A 23,309-nucleotide genomic window follows, 5' to 3' on the forward strand; every position below is an offset into this window, starting at 1 on the left:
GAGAAGGATAGAACAACGTAGTTAGCTGTTGCAGATGCAGAACGTTGTGGCCTCTTGCAGAGTTCACATCATCCCATGAAGAGCCACCTCATACCGGCCTGGAAAGATCTCCATGGATTTCAAATCTTATAGTTTAGCTTCTCTCACTCACCATGAAGAATAAGGTAAGAAATCAAGTGAAGGGTCAAGCCCAGGTGGCTCAGCGGTTTAGCGCTGCCTTCAGTCCAGGGCCTGATCCTGGAGTCCCGGGATCGAGTCTCATGTCGGGCTCCCTGCATGGAGCCTGCTTCTCCCTCTGCCTCTCTCTCTCTCTCTCTCTGTGTGTCTCTCATGAATAAATAAAATCTTTTAAAAAAATAAAAAATTTATATAAAAAAAAGTGAAGGGTCACCTGGGTGGCTCACTCAGCCTAGTGTCCAACTCTTTTTTTTTTTTTTTTTCCTAGTGTCTAACTCTTGATCTCAGCCAGAGTCATGAGTTCAAGCCCCACCTTGGGCCCCACTCTAGGCATGGAGTCTACTTGAAAAAAAAAAAAAAACAGTAAAAAATTCATAAGAAATTTACATATGTTTGCAAATTAAGAAATATACTTGTAAATAATAACCAAACAGAAAATTCAAGGAAATTGTAAACTATTTTTTAAAAGATTTTATTTATTCATGACAGACACAGACAGAGAGAGGCAGAGACACAGGCAGAGGGAGAAGCAGGATCCGTGAAGGAAGCCCGATGTGGGACTTGATCCCGGGACTCTGGGATCACGCCCTTAGCCAAAGGCAGATGCTCAACCGCTGAGCTACCCAGGCGTCCCCAAAAATTCTAAACTATTTCAAATTTATTCTTAAAATTTAAAAGATAGAGATACTTCATAACACAATGTATAGTATACTACTGAAACTGAACATGAACCAAAATTGGTCACCTTGACAGCTTGTTTTACAAGAGCCCAAGGACAAGACGTAGGCTTTCCTTCTCTCAGGCTGAAACAAAGCATTGATTTCCTTGAACAAAAGTTCTGTGTCTCCGTTAAGCATGTTCAAATTATCTATTTAAAATGTAATTTTTCCAAGTAGAAAATTACAAATGTATTAAATGTGCGCAAATTACAGGGTTTTGAAATTGCAGCTCTTGTTCCGATGGCTCTGTCTCACCATGGCTTGTCCCCACGGTTGAGGGAGGGGGTGGCGATGGGGAGTTCCCATGATAAGATTTTACATGTGTGAGTTCAACAAGACTCCTGTTCTTCAGTCCTGGCTGCTGTGTTTATATTCCCTGATGATTTAGTTTTGATCCTTTACTTTCCCTAGAAAAGGAAAACTCACACGTGCACATAGGATCTGTGTGGGAGTTCTGCTCACCTGGATTCTTTCTGGATAAACATGTTACATCTTGACACTCAATGTGCTCTTAGGGCCATCATCACCCCCAGTTCTTTGCAGCCCCACACCAATGCCTTGATCTGTTAGGATTATGATCCGGCCATGAGTGATGAACAGACTATAAGACAAGAGATTCTTGTTCCTTGCTCACCTAACCGTCTGGGTAGTGACCCTGGCACACAATGCCAGGGACCCAGGTCTTTCTGGTTTTTTGTTTTGTTTTGTTTTTTTTGTTTTTTTTCAGTACCTCCCCCACCCCTGGGTGTAGCCTCACAACTTCAGGGCTAAGGGTAGAGTTTAGGGGTTATTGGTTAGGGGTAGATTTAGGTTTAGGGTCAGGGTTAGGGTTAGGGTTTGTACTTGGCATCCTGTAGTTCAGAGACCTCTCCAGAGAATAAAACCTCAGACTTCTGCTTTTGGCCCCAGATGGGACTTCAGGTCCGGCCCGGAATCCACATTCCAGCCAATAGGAAGGAGAAGGGGCAGGGAAGGGACATGACCATCTCTTGAAGGACACCTGGAAGTTTCACCAACTCCCATTTGCCATAACTTGGTCATGTGGCCACACCTGGCTGCAAAGGAGGCTGGGAAATATAATTTTTCTTCTCTGATTACTGCAGGAGGACGAGAGACGGCGGGGGTGGGAGGGGAGGCAGGGAGGTGAATGGCCTTCTGCCCATGAAGACCAATGACCATGAGGGGTCTATGGGGCAAAGGCTGGTGGTCGGGCCCCCATGAGGCATGCTTTGGGGATGGATGGATAGTCTTGATTTGTGGGGAAAAGAACGCTGGGCTTTCTCAGACTCCACAGTCCAAACCTACTTGGAATAATCCTCCAATCACTCACATAAACGAGCTTTACCTGCGTCCTGTAGGCAGTAAAACCATGCACACTTGGGAGAGAACATTAGTTTTTGGGTTTGTTTGGGGGAACATAGTTTTTTTTTTTTTTTTTTTTTTTTTTTAAAGATTTTATTTAAGGGATCCCTGGGTGGCACAGCGGTTTAGCGCCTGCTTTTGGCCCAGGGCGCGATCCTGGAGACCCGGGATCGAATCCCACGTCGGGCTCCCGGTGCATGGAGCCTGCTTCTCCCTCTGCCTATGTCTCTGCCTCTCTCTGTGTGTGTGTGTGACTATCATAAAACAAAAACAAACAAACAAAAAAAAGATTTTACTTAAAAAAATAAAGATTTTATTTATTCATGAGAGACACACAGAAAGAGAGGCAGAGACACAGGCAGAGGGAGAAGCAGGCCCCATGAAGGGAGCCCGATGCAGGACTTGATCCTGGGACTCCAGGACCACGCTCCGGGCTGAAGGCAGGTGCTAAACCGCTGAGCCACCCGGGGATCCCCAAGAACATAGGTTTTTACTCCAACTGCCCTGATGGCTCTTTGGTCTGACATATTTTGTTTCTTAGGAGGAGAAATCTCTTCTGACACTACCTGTAAACCCTAACCCCTAACCCACATGCTGTGTGGGGGCGTCATTTTTCCGCCCTGGTTAGTGAACTCTGCGGGCTCCGCAGAGAAGGGACACATGGTGCTCCTAGGGGCAGGGCAGGCCGCCGGCCCAGGTAAGCGCCTCTTGTCTGTAGGCTGGGCTCTGCTGTTGTCACCAGTTGTGGAAGGGTCACGGCATGGTGTCACACTCCAAAATAGAAATGTGCTGGACACCCCTGAGACATCAGGTCCCAGAAATATTGAAAGCAGAGCCATGGGAAAAGATGCACCGAGCAGGTGCCAAAGAAGGCGGATAGAACATTATTGGTGTGGGACTTAGAGCACTTTGGGGCAGAAAGCATTCTTCGAGTAAAAACGGTTCCCCGCAGCTGCTCGGGCGGCTCGCAGGAGCCCCTCCTGTGTGCTGCTCTCCAACTCCACATTCAGTCTGACTCCTCGCTGGCAGCTTGAAACTGGCCCTGGTGGGAGTATTTACACCAAAGAAATCAGCCAACGCTCCCCACCTCAGGAGCTGATTGTTAAACATTTAGCAGCATCCCACTGGATAAAGAGGTTCGTTATTTCATGATAAAAAGGGACAATTAAATGCTAAGCTATAATAATCCCGGAGCTGCATAGACTTCACAGCATAGCCTTAAAATATATAAAATGAAAACTGACAGAATTATGGGGAGAAATGGACACATCCCACTAGGGGAGGGGTGTTCACGGCTCCCAGAAACTGAGACAAAGCCAGCAGCCATCAGGAAGGAAGCTCCCTGCCAGGGCCGTGTTCCGTGAGAACAGTGTGAGAGCCAGACCGAGCCCGGGCTGCTGGTCCTAGGGGGACCCACCTTCCAGCCTGCCTGTGGGTCCCCACTCCCCGCAGGTCCCTGTCCTGGGGCTGTGCCCTGGCTCTGGGGCCAGCTCTCCCAGGGTGTTGTACTCGTGTGGCCACCAGGGCGGTGATGTGGCCTGAGAGGGCTGACCACCTGGGGGTGACCAAGCCCCCCCACCCAAGGTGAGCTGCTGCCCTCACCTAAGCACCCAGAGGGCTTTCTGATCCCAGGGCCAAAGACAGCTCTGCCCAGGCCTCTCACTCTCCAAGGCGAGACCCACATTTCCCCAGCTGGGTTCTTGTTTTGGCGTGCTCTGCGCCCCCTCAATAGGAGAGAGGAAGCTGTCTTTACCTCGGGCAATGCCTGGGGTCCCGGCCAGGGGTTGAAAAGCAAAGCTCCCAGACATCAGCAAGGGAATGCGAAAGGACAATTTTGCAGGGTGGGGTCAGGGGCCAAGTGGTAAAACAGGCCCACCAATGGGCCTCTGGGTGGGTCCCCAGCAGCCTGTGTGTCCTAGCTTCTCACGGGGAGCTTGCAATTCTGGATTTTTATAGGAAATCTCCAGGGTAGCACCTAGGAAGATGTAAGCACAGCCTGAATCATGGGGGAAAGCAGGGGGGGTTGCTGGGGAGGCCTCCTGCCTCCACCCCCTACCCCCCGGGACGGCCAGGGTGAGAACCTGGAGGGTTTGGCTGACCTATGCGGGGGTCTGGGTGGTGTTTGTGGGGTCTCGTGCCCGTGGCCACTGTGTCTCCATCCTCACCTCCCCACACCCTTGGCAGCAAGATCCTCCGAAGCTGCATTCTGTCTCCTTGCTGGACAGTCGTGGCCTGAAGCTGCACCCCCACCCCCGCCCCTGCCCCAGGTGATCTGTGAAGCAGTGGCTCCCATCGGGTCCTCAGGAACTCAGCGGAGGAAGCAGCCAGTTCCACCCCCACATTCACTCACAATTTGTGGGACAAGCCACAGGGTGAAGTGGGAGCCCCAGGGCCCTGCACAAAGCTGCCCATAGCCGCTGTGGGTGTCCCAGGGCTCGAGAGACATGTGGGCCTCCCATTCCTGGGGTTGCCTGCGTCCAGGTGGCCGCAGCCCTGAGCATGTGCCGAGGGGCCAGGGGGCCACCTGCCTCCGGAGAGGGACCACCACTTAGCCATGGATGAGGAAACACCCTGTCTCCATGAGAGCATGGGGGTCATTGATGTAGTGTATGTTAGGGTCTTTATTGGAAAAATAAAATCTTCAAAGTATAATTGCAGCCTCAAAGTTTTTCTGGAAACTTCCTCGATCGCTGAATTGCCCGGGTCTGGCAGCCCTGGGCTGTGTTCGGCCAGAGTCCGTGTCACTGATCATTTCTTCCCTCTGAGGGGACACGTGTGAAGTGCTCAGCTCACTGCTTGCCCCCCTGGAGGACCCCACCTCGCAGAGGCCCCTGGGGTCAGATGTCAGCAAGTGCTGTCACGTGGGTATTGACTGTCCCCTCCCTCTTTTGCAGGGCCTTGCATGGAGCTCTGTGGAGGATCCTCCTCCCTGGCCCACCCCCTGCTCCACCCTGGATGTCTGCCCAGTCAGAGGGCCGCCTGCAGACGCCTCCCTCTGTCCTGGAAGCCTGGCCAGCTGCGGGGGCGGAGGGCTGGCCAGGGCCTGTGGCGAGGGCGCGGGGGCGAGGAGGAGGCCGGCCCACCACAGCAGAGGTCCCAGGGCAGGGGGAGGGCTGCTGGGCTGGACGGCACCCCTCACCCCCAGGGGGGCAGCTGTGATTGCACTTTGCCCCCTGGTTTTCTTCAAAGTGCGCTAAAGATAGAAGATGATATGCACAGGATAACTTAGAAAACTTCCCTAAACCTGACACTGCGGGGGTTATAGTCCGTTCCTCCCAGATAGAAACTGAGGCTCAGCCAGAGGAGACCAGCCCAAGCTGGTACAGCAGGTTGGCAGCAGAGCCTGCCTCAGCGTCCCTGGCTGGAGCCTGGGCACCTCTGGAGTGGTGCCCTCCACACCCCCCTCCGCCCAGGGGAGACCAGGTGGTCCATCCCCCTCCCAGGCCTGTGCAGGGCCTGATGGATCACATACCCTACAACGCTGACCCACGGCCAGGCCCGGCCCCCAGCCACCGCCCCGGTCCAGAGTTCAGGGCAACTGTCCCGCTCACTGGCTGGGGACGATTTTGCACCAGCTGCTCGTCTTTGAGTGTGGGGCCAGGAGAGGTCTGGGCGGCCTTGGCCGCCACCCTGGGGCTGCAGCGACCACTGGGTCTGTCGCCCCTGTGCCTCCTATCTAGGGCTCTGAGGGGCATGCAGCCGTGATCCTCCTTCATCCTCCCTGACCTGTCCACCCCATCGCGTGAGTGCAGCCTGGCCCCGGGCTGCTGGTCCGCCCCCCCATCTGCTGAGGGCGCTGGGCCTATGTCCCGCACCAGGGAAGTCTCACACTGCTGGGGCAACCTCCCTTAGCGGAGTGAGTGACGGACGGTCTCTGTCCACGTGCTGGGGACAGGCCAGAGCCCAGGCCACTTCCTCAAAGATTCTGGAAGGAAGGGCAGCTTGCTCAGGAGCGCCAGCGTCGTGGCAGCTCACTCTCACGCTATATCTGTCTTCTTCCCAAACCCGGAGCCCTTCAAGGGCTCTTACTTGTCTCTGGGTCTTCTAGCCATGCTCTGCATACAGTAGGTGCTCAGGAAACGTAGAGGACAGACAAACTGGCAGCAAGACAGAGAGTTGGACAATTAAGAGTGAAATAAAGAACGAAAGTAGGAACATGATTATGTGGTCATCTGTACTAACTACCGTGTATCACTCCTACGGTTGGTTCGTCTGTCAGGAGCCAACATTACCAATCCTGCCTAACCACAGTTTACACTCTAGGGTCCTTGATCCCTGGGAGGAGGAGGTCCCCTTTTATGTTGACACCTAATCTGGTTCTTCTCACACTCTTCTCAGAGGTATGGTGCGGACTCTTCCTGGGTGTCCTCTGGGTGTCTCCTCTGGGCACCGACAGGATGCGGAGGCCCAGAGACAGGACGCCCGAGGCCCAGAGGCTTGTGGTCTGGCTCCCCCAACACTTGCTGTGTGGCCCGAGGCAAGCTGGTGCCCCTCTCTGGGTTCCAGTGGCCGACGGACGCTGGCACTCCTGCCCCAGGGAGCAGGGTGCCATGCAGTGGGCAAACCAGAGGTCGGGGACATCTCACAAAGCACGGCGGTGGGGAGCCAGGAGCTCTGCAGACTTTCCCGCCTGCCTCTGCGGGCAGTGAGCACCCCTTCCGTGGGAGTGAGCAACAGGCCGGTGCTTGCCAACGCCCTGGACCCCTTGCCAAGGAGCCCGCAGAATGCCACAGGGCCTGGCACAGCCCGATTGCTTACCCAGTGCTTTCTGCCCAGGGCCTGTGCGCCAGGCTCATTTCGGGGCCTGGGGAGCAGGGACAGGCACCGGCAGGCAGGGGTGCCCGGGGCCACCCGCAGCATGAGGGAGTGAGGCAACTGCCCCTCACCCTGTTCTCGGCCCTGCTCTGCTGCCCGCCTGGTTGCTACCGGCCGCGCCAAGCCAGAGGCGGTGGGCGGGCCATCCCGCCCCGGGGTGGGCGGCGACAGAGGGGCGGCGGGCGGCCGGGGCGGTCCCGGGCGGTGCGTCCCGGGCGGGCCCGGCTGAGAAGGAAGGAGGGGAGGCTACCCTGCAGCCCCTGGGCGGGGCACGGCAGCCTCCGGGGCCCAGGTCGGCGGGAGGTAGGCCCCGGGAGGAGCAGGGCCCGGGCCCGCCCCCGGGGCAGGCGGGGTTGCCCCAGGGCTTCTCTGGGCCTGGCTGCAGACCGCCTGGCGGGGTGGGCACGGCCGCGGTCCTGTGTGCGTGGCGGGGGCCTGGGCACCGCCCTCCCTGCTTCACCGGGCGAAGGCTGTGCCAGTGCTTTTGTCCGCCAACGTCCTTCACCCCTCAGCCCGTGAGGAGGGCCCCTCTGAATCCTCCTGCTGGATTCGCCGCTCAGGTGAAGTCGCTCAAGTCCCCACGGGTCCCTCTGCCCCCGGGCCCTGGGCTGTCCTGCGCCCTCACCCCTGGGGACGCGGGCCCGGGGCTGACCCGCCCGCAGGGAGTTGGAGAGGCCCCGGAGCAAGTTAATGTTGAAGCAGCTGCTCTGGCGGGAGGGGCGCCTCCAGCGGGCCCCCCACTGCCCAGCGGGTCAGCCTGGAGCGCGGGAGGGGCAGGGGCGGCTTCGGGGCCAGCGGCTCTGGAGCGGGGACTGGAGGGAGGAAGGAGGCCGGGCCAGAGGCGGGGCAGGAGCTCGGGGCAGGAGCTCGGGGCAGGAGCTGGGGCAGCTCCGGGCCGGGGCAGGTGCTCAGCCTTGACCCTGCCCTGCAACCACGTGACCCCGACTCTCCGCTGGTAGGGCTCTGCTTTTGGGGGCTCCTGGAAGATTAGGGAACTTCGAGGAAGAAGGATAAGGACACAGACAGGCCCGGGGTGCACCACCCTGTGCCCAGGGCACCTCTGCGGACAGAAGGGCAGGCGGGCTGTCAGACTGTGGGGGTCAAAGGGTGGCGGAGGGACTGAGACTCCCGGTTGCCCCCACACCCTGCTCAGCAAAGCCTCACACATCACAGCTCTCTGGCCCTCCTCTGCCCCCACTCCCCTGGGAGGGGTCTCTTTGGGAGGTGGGCAACCCTGGGGGGCCTGGGCCTGGGCCCTCACCCCCACGGATGAGGGTGGCCCGGGTGGGCAGTGAATCAGGCGGGTCCCCACAGCCTCCCCTGCCCCAAACCAGGCCCCGGGAGAGGCTGCAGGCTTGGCCCGTGCATGGACCTGGCCTTGCTGCCCAGCGGGGCCACAGAGCAGTCCTGTGACCTCGGCCATCTTGGAGGGCCTCCCCATACCTTGGTCTCCTGCCCTGTAAAATGGGGACAATAGTCATATGGACTTGAGAGCATCTTTTGTTTGGCATGTGGGACGCTCCTGGAAACAGAGTCCGACTCTTTAGAGTAATTAGTTGATTAATATCAGTCCTGACTACAAATGCAGCTGGCCCGGCATCTGTGCAGCTTGGATTCACAACTAAATCCCTCTTACGTGTCCTGCTGACCCTGGAAGTGGGGCCCAGGAGGCCCCTCCGAGGTCATTTCCTCCCCAGGTTGGGCAGGACACACCCTCTGGGAGACACCTCTCTGGCACCTTCGCTTCTTAGGAGGTGGACTTCCTGTCACATTTTTGTAGTTACAAGACTTTTCTGGCTTGGGAGGGCTTCCTGAAGGAGGAGGGATTCCAGCTGAGCCCTGCAGGCCACTGGGGGACATGGAGGAGAAGGAGGTGGAGGGACAGGAGGGGTCACCCATGAACCCTGCTCCCCCTCTCCCACACTCCCATCCGTGTTGCCCTCTGGGGGCTGCCTCCTTCCTCGGTTCCTCCCCACCTGTCCCCCAGCACACTGCTGTGCCAGAGACTTCCCCAAACACAGATCTGTAGGGTGAGGCACTTGGGAAGACACCCTGGGGCGGTGACCTGAGCCCTGTGGGCTCTCAAGGCCCCTTCCCCCTCCAGCCCACCCCTCCCACTCTCGCGGTCATTCCTCTGGGTCCTGGGTCTCCCCGAGACCTGAGCTCCTCATCCTCAGCTCTCAGGACCCCTGCCCTCCCCGCTGTCCTCCCTCACTGGTGACCTTACTTCCCCAGGCCTCATCTCAGCCCCTCCTCTCCACCTCCTGCATCGCTGAAAGTGGCTCCCACTGTGGGAACCTGGTGCTGGGCTGGGGGAGCCAGAACGTACATTCCCAGGACAGGGGACAGGGTGAGGAGCCTCTGATTGCCCCGGTCCAGCTCGTGGTCATGCCCTCTCGATGACCTGCCCACCCCTGGGCAGGCAGGCACCTCTACCTCCCACCACGGCCACTGCGGGTCCAGCCGGAGCCGATGCATCCAGGGCCTCGTACTGAGTGCAGGCGCGATCGGCGATCGGGGCCCGGGGGAGCAGCGGTGGAGGAAGGAGGGCCTGGGGGCGTCCCCCGGGTCTCACCTGTGCAGTGCCCACTGGCTCCTCCGCGCCCCAGCCAGCCCCCACTCTCTCCCCAGCTCCCTGCGGTGCCGAGAACCGAGTCCCCATGGCCTGGCTGAGCAGAGCCCTGCGTGTGGCAGCCACATGCCCTCCCCCGGTCCTGGGGCCCCGTGCGCTGACCGGCCGGGCAGGCCCCACCACCGAGAAGAGCGTGCCGTACCAGCGGACCCTGAAGGAGGCCCAGGGCCCCTCGGCGGTGGCCCAGGGCCCAAGCCGGCCGCTGCCCAGCACAGCCAATGTGGTGGTCATCGGCGGGGGCAGCTTGGGCTGCCAGACCCTGTACCACCTGGCCAAGCTGGGCGTGAGCGGGGCAGTGCTGCTGGAGCGGGAGCGGCTGACCTCCGGGACCACCTGGCACACAGCGGGTAGGGGCGGGGCGGCGTGGGGGGGCCGGGAGGGACGGGACTCAGCCAGCGGTCAGTTCTGGGGTGACGACCAGAGGCCAGCTGGAGGTGGCTGAGCGGGAGGAGGAAGGACACGGGGCAAAGATGAGGGGTCATCTGAAGGTGGACAGATGAAAGGGACCCTCCTGTCGCCCGTGTCTCTGAAGAGCCGAAGTGGGGAGGATGGAGCAAGGCTGAGATGAGGGACAGCAGCCCCTCCCGAGATGGAGTCACTGGGGGGTGAGGGGCATCTGCAGGCGGGTGTGGAGCATGGATGGGGAAGGAGCCATCGGGGTGATGCACAGCGGTGTTTTCTGTGGGCACCAGATGCCTCCATGACTCTCATCCTCCTAAGTAACTGGTGGGCATGTAATAAGCACCTACTGTGTACATGTCGCCAGCCTTCTGCCTCAACCCTGGGCCCTGGGTTAAGTTTACCAGTTTCGGGGGTTGGGGGGTAAACATTCCCACCTTGGCTAAAATTGTGCTACTGGCATGAGGTCAACGAACAAACGTGGAGTGGGGCAGAGGTTCGGACATCACACCCTGCACACCACTGCCTCTGCCTTCCCACTGTCCCATGTCAGCGGGGCCGGCAAGCCTCTGCCCTCACTGCCACACTGGCCTCGGCCCTGGCCACCCACTTCCCAGACTGCTCTGAAGGGAGCAGCAGCTTTGTGGGTGAATGGTCTGCATTTGGGCTTTGTGGGTCCTGGCTTGGGGTCCCCGCCCCATCATGCCCTGCTCTGTTGTCTTGGGTATGGGACTGTTTGGTGCCATTGAATTTCACTATAAAATAATCATGCTTATGCCTTGGGGCTGCCCTGTCACCCAGTGACGGGCTCAGGCCTGGGCTTGGTGCACAGTAAGTGCTCGATAAATGGGGGCCCCCCAATATTACCACAGTGTGAGCTGCCTGGGGCCAGGAGGCCTGTGCCCAAATCAGCTTTGACCCTGTGATTTCCTGCTCATCAACCTCTTGGAGTTCCCTGGGGGCTGCAGGGAAAGATCCAGGCCCTCTGCCTCATAGTCAGGAGCCCCAGCCTGCCAGGAGGGAGGAGGGGGCGGCACATGACCTTGCTAGGGGCTGATGCCGCCCTGGCCCTCCCTGGCCAGGCCTGCTGTGGCAGCTGAGGCCCAGCGATGTGGAGGTGGAGCTTCTGGCGCACACGAGGCGTGTGGTGAGCCGCGACCTGGAGGAGGAGACGGGGCTGCACACAGGCTGGATCCAGAATGGGGGCCTGTTCATAGCATCCAACCGGCAGCGTCTGGATGAGTACAAGAGGCTCATGTCGGTGGGTGTGCCCCTGCCAGAGGTGGGGGGTTCAAGGTGGCGTGTGTGCTCCCCATCCTGCGGGGGAAGTGGGGCAGCACGGCGGGGGGAAGAAGCTCTGACCCATCTGGGTCACCATCAGCCTTAGATGCCCTTGCTGGTGGGCCACTTGGGGCAAGTGGCCATATCTCCCTGGGCCTCGGCCTTGTCACCTTTAAAATGGGACCATACTGGGAAGCTCCGTGTGCCGAGCCCTGGACACAGGAGAGGCCCAATGCATGGAGCTGTCACCGCCACTGTGCTCGGTGCTCACGGGAGACAGGATAAATATGAAATTGCAGCCCCCGCAGGAGGCAGGGCCCATGCCCTCCACCCTCCCCACCACTGACAGGCCTGGAGACTGGGAGAGAGGCTTATGCTGCAGAGGACCCTTGGATGGGCAGGTGCTGTTTCCTGACCCAGAGAGGCCAGACCTGGACCCCAAATCCAAGGACAGGGGTGCACGGGCTCCTCCAGCGATCTGTCCTTTATGGAGGGCTGACTGAATCTGTGCTCAGGGCCCAGCGAGCAGAACCAGCAGACTGGCCAGCAGGAGCTCACTGTCGCAGGGGTGCCGACAGGCTGGAGGCAGGGGCCACCGGCTTCACCAGGACAGGTCTGGGTCTCTGGGCCTTGGAGCTGGCCCCCATACTGCCTGAGCTCCAAGCTCATTGGCCAGGACAGAGGGGGAGAGTGCGAGTCCTACAACCTTGGAGCCGGAGTCCCCAGCTGCCCAGAGGCTTCCGCCACGTTTCAGGCCCAGTTGTCAGACTGAGAATCTGACCAGCTGGGCTCCAGTCTAGCTGGGTGGAGCCTGTACTGGTCGTGATGTCCGGGGACACGTGATTGGCTGCCCTTGGGCCAATCGGATGTGACGCTGTGGCCTGTCCTGCAAAGTCAGGGCCTGGGACCCAGGAACAGGTTGGTCTCCTGGGAGCTGATCAGATTGGAGATGCTGATTCTCAAGCTCAAAACCCTGGGGCGGTTATTTGTATTTGTTTTTAGGAGAAGTCCTTATGCACCAGAGACTGGCCTGAGTTCTTTAGGGGCATCAACCCCATAGCCCATTATCACCCCCATTCCCCCAGGGGACTTGAAGCAGCTTGCTGCAAGTCACAGGGCTTGTGTCTTACCCCGGTGGAGAGGGTGGGACAGCCCCAAGCCTGCTCCTGCACACTGGGTCATACTCCTGACCCTAAGGCGGAGATGGCCCGAGGGACAGAGGTGACTGGGGCTCGGTGACCAGCTCAGGCTTCCTGGAGCTCACCCTTGGAGGCCCAGACTGGGAATAGAGTGGCCAGAGGAGGTCTGCTCCCTGAGGGCTGGGTCCCTTTGCTCTCGGTCCCTCTAGTTGGGCAAGGCATACGGCGTGGAGTCCCATGTGCTGAGCCCCGCAGAGACCAAGGCACTGTACCCGCTGATGAACGTGGACGACCTGTATGGGACCCTGTACGTGCCGCACGACGGTACCATGGACCCCGCCGGCACCTGTACCACCCTCGCCAGGGCTGCTGCAGCTCGGGGAGCACAGGTACCGGTGGCTACCTGGCCCCGTGTCCCCTGCTCCCAGCCCCGAGGACGCAGAGGCTCTGGCCATGTGTGAAGAGTGTGTCCTCTCGTGATCTGTGTGTCTCACCTTGTATCCCAGATATACAAATAGTTGTAGAAAGCATTGGAAAGGCCAAATGAGCAAAAAAGAAGAAATGGAAATCACCCAGAGGGTCAAACGTTGATGTTTTAGTTTTACCCCTAAATATTTTTTTAAGGAAGATATACATATATATGCATAATGGGTTTAAAGATTTTATTGATTTATTTGAGAGACAGAGAGAGAAAGCAGGTACATGTGGGGGAGCGGCAGAGGGAGAAGCAGACCCCCGCTGAGCAGGGAGCCCCATGCAGGGCTCCATCCCCGGACCCCGGGATCATGACTGGAGCTGAAGGCAGACGCTTCACTGACTGAGCCCCCCAGGCGCCTGGGAAGATATATTTTTACACGAAGAACCAAGCCACACTGTTTTTTTAAAAGATTTATTTATTTATTTTATGATAGACATAGTGAGAGAGAGAAAGAGAGGCAGAGACACAGGAGGAGGGAGAATCAGGCTCCATGCACCGGGAGCTTGATGTGGGACTCGATCCCAGGACTCTAGGATCGTGCCCTGGGCCAAAGGCAGGCGCCAAACCGCTCAGCCACCCAGGGATCCCCCTCAAGCCACACTGTTATGTGGCCTTTTTACCAAAGATGACTGCTAACATCCGCTGGGGAAGTGAGCCTTGCTTTTTAAAAGTCGCTTTATGAGAACGACCCCGTCCGGGTCAAGGAGTGCATGGGGTTATGTTCTGGCGCCGTGGTTACCCCACTTTCCTGGCAGTGTTGCAGGAGCAGGGGTCCCGGGTCCCGTGGGACCGGTGGTGGCCGGTGGTGGCAGGGGTGGTCAGCACCCTCACAGAGCCCCCTGCGGCTCTGGAAGCAGCCCCCTCTCTCCCAGGTCATCGAGAACTGCCCAGTGACCGGCATCCATGTGCGGACCGATGACTTTGGAGTGCGGCGGGTCGCGGCTGTGGAGACAGAGCACGGCTCCATCCAGACGCCCTGTGTGGTCAACTGTGCAGGTGGGCAGGGGTTGCAGCTCTCGGTGGCCACGCTGGCTCCTCCTCCAGCCTGGCCTGTCTCTGGGCGGGGGCCTGGGTGTGACGTGCAGGATGTGCTGGGGGGACAGCGGGTCGGCAGGGGCGCCCTCTGGCCACCTGGCTGCCAGCCCCGCCTGGAGCAGCAGAGCTGACCTGTCCCTGCTCTGCCCGCAGGGGTGTGGGCGAGCGCTGTGGGCCGGATGGCTGGAGTCAAGGTCCCGCTGGTGGCCATGCACCACGCCTACGTCGTCACCGAGCGCATCGAGGGGATCCAAGTAGGTACACAGACGGCCCCAGACCCCACACAGGCTATGGGAGGTGGGGGGACCGGGCTCTGAACCCCGGCCCTGCCAGGTAGTATGACCCTTATGGGTTCCCTCTCTACCCTGAGCCTCAGTCACCTCATCTGTGAAATGGGCATCATGACACTGGGTGTTTAGGATGGGGTGAGCGTTAAATGAAGTGACCCCATGGTGCTGACCCCTGACCTTTGGGGCACAGCTCCTCCGTGATACCCAAGCCTGTCCTGAGTGGTGCAATGCATCTGGTGCTTTGCCATGTTCTGTGTCCCCAGCTGCTGCTTCAGGGGACCCCCATGTGTTTGCACACTCCCAAATATAACGTGGGTGCCAGTGTTGGGGGGCTGATTCCAGACCTTCAGATCCTCCCCGGGGGTGTGGAGATGCCTCTGCCAAGGGAAATGGGGCCTGTGCACCCCTGCCCCCTCCCTTCTCCCCTTCTCATTTCTGCACCACCCTCCCGTGGTGCTGGCTGGTAGCTTCCTGTCACCTTGTCAGTGATCGCCCCTCCCTCCTTCTACACATTCATCTTTCCCTCCCTTCCTCATCAACCATCCACTTATTAACCCATGTACCCACCATTCCCGGTAACCCTCCTTCCTCTCGCTCACTGGCAAACACCGCTGTGTCCCAGACTCTGTCCTAGACACAAGAGGAAAGGACCTAGTTCTTGTCCGGATGGGGCTGGGGGGCAGGTTCCAACAGGTGAAGGAGCCGTGCCCAAGCAGGCTAATGGGGCTCTGCGGAGGCAGGCAGGGGGCTGCAGGGTCCCCAAGCCCAGGGAGCGCGGGAGCCTGGCAGCCTGGGACCTGCAGGCACTTCAGAAGGGCCCGAGGTGGTAGGGGTTAGACAGTGTGAGGTGGGACCCAGCAAAAGTGTCCTGGGAGCCGGTGGACAGCAGCAATGGGGGAGCTACGGTGAGTGCCAGGCTCCCCGCCCGCTCCTGCTCCTGTCCCTTGACACCTAGCTGCCCCTGTTCCTGGACGGGGTTCATGGAGCCAGGATAGGCCTCCCGAGCCCTGCTATGTGCCCCGTGCTCCCTGGTTCTGTGGGGCGACCTCCCGGGTGGCCGCCAGGGGTCGCCCTCAGGCCACAGTGGCCTCTGGAGGGCTGGGGACAGGCTGTGCCCTGGGGAGGGATCCTCCTCCGGTGGCCACAGGGCTGTGCTGCCCTAGGAACCCCCAGTTCTGAGGGTCTGGCCCAGTGCTGAGTCAGAGCTGAGCACCGGCCCTAGCAGTGGTCTGGCTCCCCCTCCGTCTGTGGGCCTGGGGTGTGTGTCCCACGATGCAGCGTGGCCGGTGCTCTCTGGTAGTCCGCATTCCCGCCACCTCTGCCTGCTTTTGTAGACATTGCTCTACTCCGGCGTGAGCGGTAGGAAAGCCCAGGCTCCGGGGCTGCGATCCAGCTCCTGTATTACCCAGCCAGGCAAGTCACAGTGCTGGGTGGGCCTCAGTTTCCTTTTTGGCAAAATGGACAAGAAGAGTATTGATTGCACGGGGCTGGGCTCAGGGAGGAGCCCGTGATGGAGGGGAAGGGCTGAGGGTGGCCCCAGAATGCCCCGGAGACGGAGGGAGACGCAGTGGGCACTGCAAGGCAGCTCAGTGTGCTGGACCCCAGAGCTGGAATGAAAGTCAGGGGTTTCCCCGGCCACCAGGTGTCCCCACTGTCCTGCTCTATGGAACTGCAGTTTTTGTTTTGTTTTTAGAGTAGAGACAATAGAGGTAATGCTATCATGATTTATATTTCTGAAGTGCTCGCTTTCTGAGAACTTCCTGCACGCTCCTTACAACAATCCCTCAGTGCAGACGTTCTTATTCCGGTTCTATGGAGGAGCTGGACAACTAGGAGACTGGGGTGGGACGGAGGGGCATCTGCCAAATTACCCCTTTTGGTCTCTCTGTGTGTCTTCAGAGGTGGGGCAGAGGAGTCACGTCCGATGTGCCCATCTCCAGGGTAAAGGTCCAAGAAGGCAGGTCCTCCAGTGCCAAAGAGCTACGGGGAATGCGGCCTCTCCCCACTCCTACCTAGTTTCTAAAATGATTTTGGTTTGTTTTTTGGTTAAATCAGTAGTCAGTGTTCACAATATATTGACAATGTAAATATTATTAAGTCTTGAGCAAATAGCATCCAACTTTTGTGTTTCCTGGAGTTGTTGTTTTCCAATGGCTCAGCTTTCTTTTTTATTTTTAAATTTTTAAAATTTATTTTATTTTATTTTATTTTTTTATGGCTCAGCTTTCTATGTAACTGTCAGTAATGACATCTATCTATCTATCTATCTATCTATCTATCTACCTTCAGCCCCCAAATCCCATGTCCATTATCTGTCACTTCCCATTTCTCATCCTACCCCCAACTTTTGATAATCACTGATTTCTGTCTCTATGGATTTTCCTATTCTGGACATTTAATAAAATGAAACCATACCATATATGGCCTTTTGTGTTTGACTTCTTTTTTTTTTTTTTAAGATTTTATTTATTTATTCATAGAGATGCAGGGAGAGAGAGAGAGGCAGAGACACAAGCAGGCTCCATGCAGAGAGCCCGACGTGGGACTCGATCCAGGGTCTCCAGATCACGCCCCGGGCTACAGGCGGTGCCAAACCGCTGCACCACCAGGGCTGCCCTTGTGTTTGACTTCTTTCACTCAGTGTGACATTTTCAAAGTTTGTCCATGTGATATGTTATCAGAATTTCATTCTTTTTAATGGCTAAATAATATTCTATCATAGACCACATTTTATTTATCCAGTCATCTGGTGATGGACATTTGAGTTGTTACTACTTTTTTGCTGTTATGAATAATGCTGCTTTGAACATTCATGTACATATTTCTGAGTAGATGTGTTTTAATTTTTCTTGGGTAGCTATCTTGGAGTGGAATTGCTGAGTCATATAGTAACTCTATGTTTAACTGTTTGAGAAACCGTCAGACTATTTCTGCATGTGCACTCTTTTACACTCTTTTTACATTCCCACCCACAGCACGGAGGGTTCTGGCTTCTCCACATCCTCGCCACCACTTGTGATGCTCTCTCTTTGATCCTAACCATCCTGGTGGGTGTGAAGTGGAGAGTATCTCATTGGAGGTTTGAGCTGCATTTCCCTACAGGCTGATGATGTGGAGCATCTTCTCATGTGCTCATTGGCCATTTGTACATCTTCTTTGGAGAAATGTCTATTCAGACACCTTGCTCATTTTAATTTGGGCTCTTGGTCTTTTTATTGAGTCATGAGAGTTGTTGTTATATTTGGGTACACGTCTCTTACCAGACTTCTGCGTGCACATATTTTCTCCCTTTTTCTGGCTTGTCTTTTCCCTCCCTTGATGGTAGTGTTGGCAGCACAAAAGGTCGAATTTTGGTGAAGTCCAACCTGTGGATTGTTTCTCTTGCTGCCTGTGCTGTGGGTGTTGTATTTCAGAAGTGCATTTCCTCACCTGAGGCCACAAAGACCTACTCCCATATTTTCTCCTAAGAATTATATAGGTTTAGCTCTTATTCCTAGGTCTGTGACCCACTGTGACTAAGGTTTGTGTATGGTGTGAAGAAAGGGTCCAGCTTCCTTCCCTGAATGTGGCCATCCAGCTGCGTCGGCACTGCGTGTTGAAGAGCATCACCCTTGCATGGCCTTCACATCCTTGTGGAAAATCAGTGGGCCATAACTGTGAGGGTTGATTTCTGGACCATCAACCTTATTTCAGTGATCTAGATGCATCTCCTGTGTGAGCGCTCCCCATCTTGATTACGTAGTTTTGTAGCGAGTTTTGAGATCGGGAAGCATGAGTCTCCCAGCTTTGTCCTTTTTTTCCCCAAGATTGTTTTAAATATTCTGGGTCAGAAATTAAATTTTCCTATGAATTTTAGGCTCAGTTTGTCAATTTATGCCAAGAAGCCAACAGTGATTTTAATGAGGATTGTGTGGAATCTGGATCAATTCAGAAAGCGTTGTCATCTTAGCAATAGCCAAGTCTTCATTTTGTAAACGTGGGATGTCATTCCATTCACTTAGGTCTTCTGCAACTTCTTTCAAAAATGTTGCCAAATTCTTAGATTACTAGTTTTGCCCTTCTTTTGTTAAATTTATTTATAAGTATTTAAAAATTCTCTGAGGGACACCTGGGTGGCTCAGTGGTTGAGCGTCTGCCTTTGGCTCGGGGCATGATCCCAGAGTCCCAGGATTGAGTCCCATATCCAGCTTCCTACATGGAGCCTGCTTCTCCCTCTGCCTACGTTTCTCTCTCTCTCTCTCTCTCTCTCTGTGTGTCTTTCATAAACAAATAAATAAATAAAATCTTTAAAAAAAGAATTCTTTTTTATTTTTAATGTGGCTCAGTCAGTTAAGTTTCTGATTTTACAGCTCAGGTCATGAGTTTGGGGTCCTGGGGTCAGGCCCTGCATTGGGCTCCCTACTCAGCAAGGAGTCTGCTTCTCACTCTCCCTCTGCTTGTGTGCGGACTCTCTTTCTCTCCCAAATAAGTAAACAATATCTTTAAAAAATTTTTTTTGATGATGTAAGTGGAATTATTAATTTCCTTTTTGATTGTTCATCATTAGTGAAATGAAAAACAAGAGAATAGCTTTTGTCTGTTGTGCATTGACCTTGTATCCTGCCACCTTGTTGAACAATTCAGTTCATTGTAATAGTTTTTGAGTGCGTTCCTAGGATTTCCTATGTGCAAGATCATGTAATCTGCAAATAAAGATTGTTTTGCTCCTTATTTTCCAAACTTGATGCCTTTTATTACTTTTTCTTGCTTAGTTGCTTCCTTGGCTAGAACCTCCAGTACAATGCTGAGTAGAAGGGCTGAGAGTAGACATCCTTCCATTGGCCTAATTTTAGAGGAAAAGCTGAAAATAAGTATGTTTTAGCTGTGGGTGTTTCTTAGATACCCTTTGTCAGGAAGTTCCCTTCCATTTCTAGATTGTTGATGTTTTTGTCATGAAAGGTTTGGAAATGCTTTTCCCAACATCGATTGAAATTTTTGGTTTTCATCCTACTGTGTTGATATGGTTGGTGTTTTATGTAGACTTGTTTCAGGTGTCAAGCCAACCTTGCATTCCTTGGATAAATCCATTAGGACATGGTATTTAATCCTCTGATATGTTGCCGGATTCACTTTGCTAGTATTTTGTTGAGGATATTTGCATTCATATTCTAACTGTCACATTTTTCTCCCAAACATTTCAACGTATCTGTCCTGTCAACTACCTCTCAAGAGCATGTTCTGTCCAGCTCCGCACATCAGGGAAATCACATACAATCTATAAGTCCCATTCTTTTCCCCTGGAAGAACCCTCCTGCTCTTCTGATCTCCTCTGCTCCCAACTGATTGCCTTGTGGCCTCTACTCACCTGTGACCTTGGGACCTTCTTCACATCTTCACATCTCTTCTGTGAATTCTTGAATTCATGGCGTGTGCTCTGGTTGCTTATTGAGAAGGGGCATGTGGGGTATAAATATTCTCATGTTCATCTATATCTGAAATAATCTTCATTATTTCCTTACACTTGATTGATGGATTGATTGGGTCTAGAATTCTCCATCCAAAATTGTCTATCAGAATTTTGAACTCTTGGCTCCAGGTCCTTCGGCCTCCAGGGATGCTGTTCCATTATTTAGGACCCACTTGTTCATCTGGTGTTCTGATGTTTCACCCCAGTGTGGCCTCAGGGACAGCCTGCACCACAGCCTCCATTCACAGGGCATGGTGGGTACTTGTGGGTCCTTTATTTTTAATTAATTTTTTTAAAGATTTTATTTATTTGACAGAGGGAGAGAGAGAGAGAGAGAGAGAGCACAAGCAGGTGGAGTGGCAGAGGGAGAGTGAGGAGCAGTCTCCCCACTGAGCTGGGAGCCTAACGTGGGGCTTGATCTCTGGACCCTGAAATCATGACCTGAGCTGAAGGCAGATGCTTCACCAACTGAACCACCCAGGCGCCCCACTGATGGGCCCTTTAATATGGAGACTCATGGTATTTAATCTGAGAAATTGTCCTAGATGGTGCCTCTACTCCAGTTCCTCTCTTTGTCTTTCTGGACCTTTAGGGCTGACCTTGTGATTTCCTTAATTTTTCTTTCCTGATTTCAATTTCTTCATCTTTTTTAGGCATGTATATAGAAGATTGTCTTATCTGACCCTTCTGTTGCATTTTTCATTTTGATAAGCATCTCTCATTTTGAGACATGTTTCTTGACCTGGGATTCCTTTCCCATGGCACCTCGTTCTGTGGACCCAATCTTGTCCTAGCACTTTAGTTGCTGGTGTGTGGTGCAGGTTTTCAGGGGGAGCTTCCACAGGCCGACTGGAGGCTTAGAGAAGGAAGACAGGAGGGCATCTTGCCAGGGGTAAGGGTGAGCTGTTCTCTTTGGCAAGGGGCCCTAGTGTCAGCATCTGGAGCCTTCCACAGACCACTTTGTGTCTCCAAAGTGGAGTCCCCAGGCTGCTGTAGAGGGGGAACAGCGGCCCACTCCTCACTACCCCTGAGTCTGGAGCCTCTGGGGACCCACTTCTCCATACCTTGGAGCTGTCCCCAGGCCTGGCTCTGGGCTGTGCTGGGTGGGGGTGGAGGGGATCTGGGTCTTTTCTTTCTGTTCTCACGCATACTCTTTCTCTCACACTCACACAAGTGCACACTTACATTCATGCATACACATACACAAACTCTCACATTCACACATATGTGTGCATGCATGCGTGCACACACGCACACACACATACACCATGCACCCTGCCCATCAGGCCCCTGCAGAGGGAGCTGGGTTGCCACAAGCCAGGACGCTACAGATTGGAGGGGACCAGAAGGGTAGCAAGCTGGCCCGCCCTCCACATTCTCCCCTCCCCAAACCCGAGCTAAGGTGCTGGTTTCCGCTCTGTGTCCGGCAGTGTAGATTGAGACCTCCTGTGTGCTCCTGCCTCTCCCTGGTTCTCTTAGCTTTGTGGGTTATACCTTATTCCTCCCTCCCCGTCCTTCCTCTCCTTCTTACATCATTGCTATCACCTTGTGGGGTTTGGGGAAGGAGAGACTGTAGTGAGAGGGGTTTGTCCATGATGTAACCTGAGGCCCCAGGTACACTCTGTCCTCAGGGTCCAGGGAGGAGGCACCATGGGCCACTGCAGGCCTGTGACTGCCCAGCCTTGGCTGACCCCGAGGCCTCTCTGCTCTGCCTTCTAGAACATGCCCAATGTCCGCGACCATGATGCCTCGGTCTACCTCCGCCTCCAGGGGGATGCCTTGTCTGTGGGCGGCTATGAGGCTAACCCAATCTTCTGGGAGGAGGTGAGAAACAGGGCTCAAGAGGTGGTTTGGGGCGTGTCTCAGCACGAAGAAGACTTCTTCCAGAAAGCCCACCCTCTGGAAGCTAGCTCCTCAGGTGCTCACCTGAGAAATGGCAGGTCCCTTGGCCCCAGAAGGGTCTCACTCATTTTTCTCTGAACTTGGAACACAGGTAGATGCAGACCTGGGGCAGCGAGAGGGCTTGCCTCACAGCATTAGTGGTGAGAAACTACAGAAATGTAAAATAATGGCATTGGAGGATGAAAACGTTAAAGCCCTGTGTCCACAGTAAATGACCCTGTGGCAGCGGTGTCTCCTCAGGCCTGGCTGCTCCCTTGGCAGCTTCGGGGGCTGTGTGAGGTCCAACGGCCCCCTTGGCCCCCTCAGCCCCCACGAGCATGGGCTGCCCTTGCTCCTGGATTCATGCAGAAATGGAATCTGGGTCAGATCCTGTTTTACTTCCTGGGGACAGAGGGAGACCAACATAAAAGTCCCTGTCCCAGGGGGCCTCTATTTAGGTGGGGAGACCCACAACAAACAGAAGTAATGGGGATCTGTGTGCTGAATGGAGCCAGTAGGTTAGGAAGAAGCCTCATAAGGTGGTGTGGAAGGATGTCCTTCACACTGTGCTCAGGCAGGGTCCCCGGGGAGCTGATGTCTGAGCAGAGTCCTGCAGACGGAACAGGTGGGCGGTGTGGCCCTGAGGTCAGGTCAAGCTTAGCCTTCTTGAAGAACTGAAGGAAGGTCAGTGTGGCTGTGGGTTAGTGGTAGACGTGGACATGGACAGGGCCTGCCCTTGTAGGGCTTTGTGGGCCACAGGGAGTCATGGAGAACCATGGGGGGCTTGAGAGCAAGAGAGGGCATGTCTGGCTTAGGGGAATGGGTGGAAGGAGCGTGGGGGGTGCAGGGTGACTGGGTAGAGGCTGCTGCGACAATCCTGCACAGAGCAGGTGGGCCTGGACCAGCATGAGGATGGGGGGCAGGCAGGCCACACCCAGGGGGGTGGATGGTGCAGGAGAGGGGGCCAGTGAAGGAGGCCTGGGGGGCCTGGCCTGGCTCTCACCTGGAGCAGGCTTGGCCAGGTTCAGCTCCCCGCTGGTGGCGGTCACAGGCCACTCCTCTACCGGCCTCCCCAGGTGTCAGACAAGTTTGCCTTCGGCCTCTTCGACCTGGACTGGGAGGTGTTCACCCAGCACATCGAAGGTGCCATCAACCGCGTCCCTGTGCTGGAGAAGACGGGGGTCAAGTCCACAGTCTGTGGTCCAGGTGAGTGGAGGGCCTTGGGCCTGGGGTCTTTGGGGCTGAGAACTGCCTGCATCAGGTGTGGACCTGGGTCATCCCTGCTGCGTGCAGCTGGAGATCCATCACCCCTGTCCTATTCCCCCTCTGCCTTCCTGGCACATACAACGCCTCCTTAATCCTCAAGGAAGACAGAAGGTGGGCAGGGCCAGCCTGGCCCACATCAGGGCTAGGAAGAGAGGTATTGTCTGAAGGGACAGGTTTGTGTCTGAGACTCAAGTTCCCTGTGCCTCAGTCTCCTCATCTGTGAAATGGGTGACAGAGCACCTGCCCCACGCTCAGCGGGTGTGGAGCAAGGAGGAGAAGCCACATGTAGGGTGCAGGGCATGGCTGGGTGGGCTTGCAGCAGTGAGTCCCCTGAGGGAAGGGGGACAGCCAGAGGCCGGGGGGTGAGGGGTTGTCCTCAGCCATGCAGG

General features: G+C 55.7%; 2 protein-coding genes across 6 annotated transcripts in view; both read left to right on the plus strand.

Annotated features, from left to right (window-relative positions):
* VAV2 (vav guanine nucleotide exchange factor 2) overlaps positions 1-6,418 on the plus strand; it is a 168,586-nt gene extending 162,168 nt beyond the window's left edge. For all 3 annotated transcript variants that reach the window (XM_072778566.1, XM_072778569.1, XM_072778567.1), the window contains one exon: positions 5,153-6,418. In XM_072778566.1, coding sequence (XP_072634667.1) covers positions 5,153-5,455 — 303 coding nt within the window. In that variant the 3' untranslated portion in view covers positions 5,456-6,418. The remainder of the gene's footprint in view (positions 1-5,152) is intronic.
* Positions 6,419-7,314: 896 nt separating this feature from the next.
* The window catches only part of SARDH (sarcosine dehydrogenase), a 63,257-nt gene continuing 47,262 nt past the window's right edge, over positions 7,315-23,309 (plus strand). The window contains exons 1-9 of one of the 3 annotated variants that reach the window (XM_072778574.1): positions 7,319-7,633; positions 9,309-9,423; positions 9,705-10,052; positions 11,187-11,365; positions 12,734-12,913; positions 13,875-13,998; positions 14,191-14,291; positions 21,493-21,597; positions 22,731-22,860. In XM_072778574.1, the coding sequence (XP_072634675.1) occupies positions 9,734-10,052; positions 11,187-11,365; positions 12,734-12,913; positions 13,875-13,998; positions 14,191-14,291; positions 21,493-21,597; positions 22,731-22,860 (1,138 nt within the window). In that variant the 5' untranslated portion in view covers positions 7,319-7,633; positions 9,309-9,423; positions 9,705-9,733. Of the gene's footprint in view, positions 7,634-9,308; positions 9,424-9,704; positions 10,053-11,186; positions 11,366-12,733; positions 12,914-13,874; positions 13,999-14,190; positions 14,292-21,492; positions 21,598-22,730; positions 22,861-23,309 lie in introns of all 3 variants that reach the window. The other 2 variants (XR_012008462.1, XM_072778573.1) reach the window with 2 other exon arrangements.

Source organism: Canis lupus, chromosome 16 (assembly GCF_048164855.1).
Source record: "Canis lupus baileyi chromosome 16, mCanLup2.hap1, whole genome shotgun sequence".
NCBI lineage: Eukaryota > Metazoa > Chordata > Mammalia > Carnivora > Canidae > Canis > Canis lupus.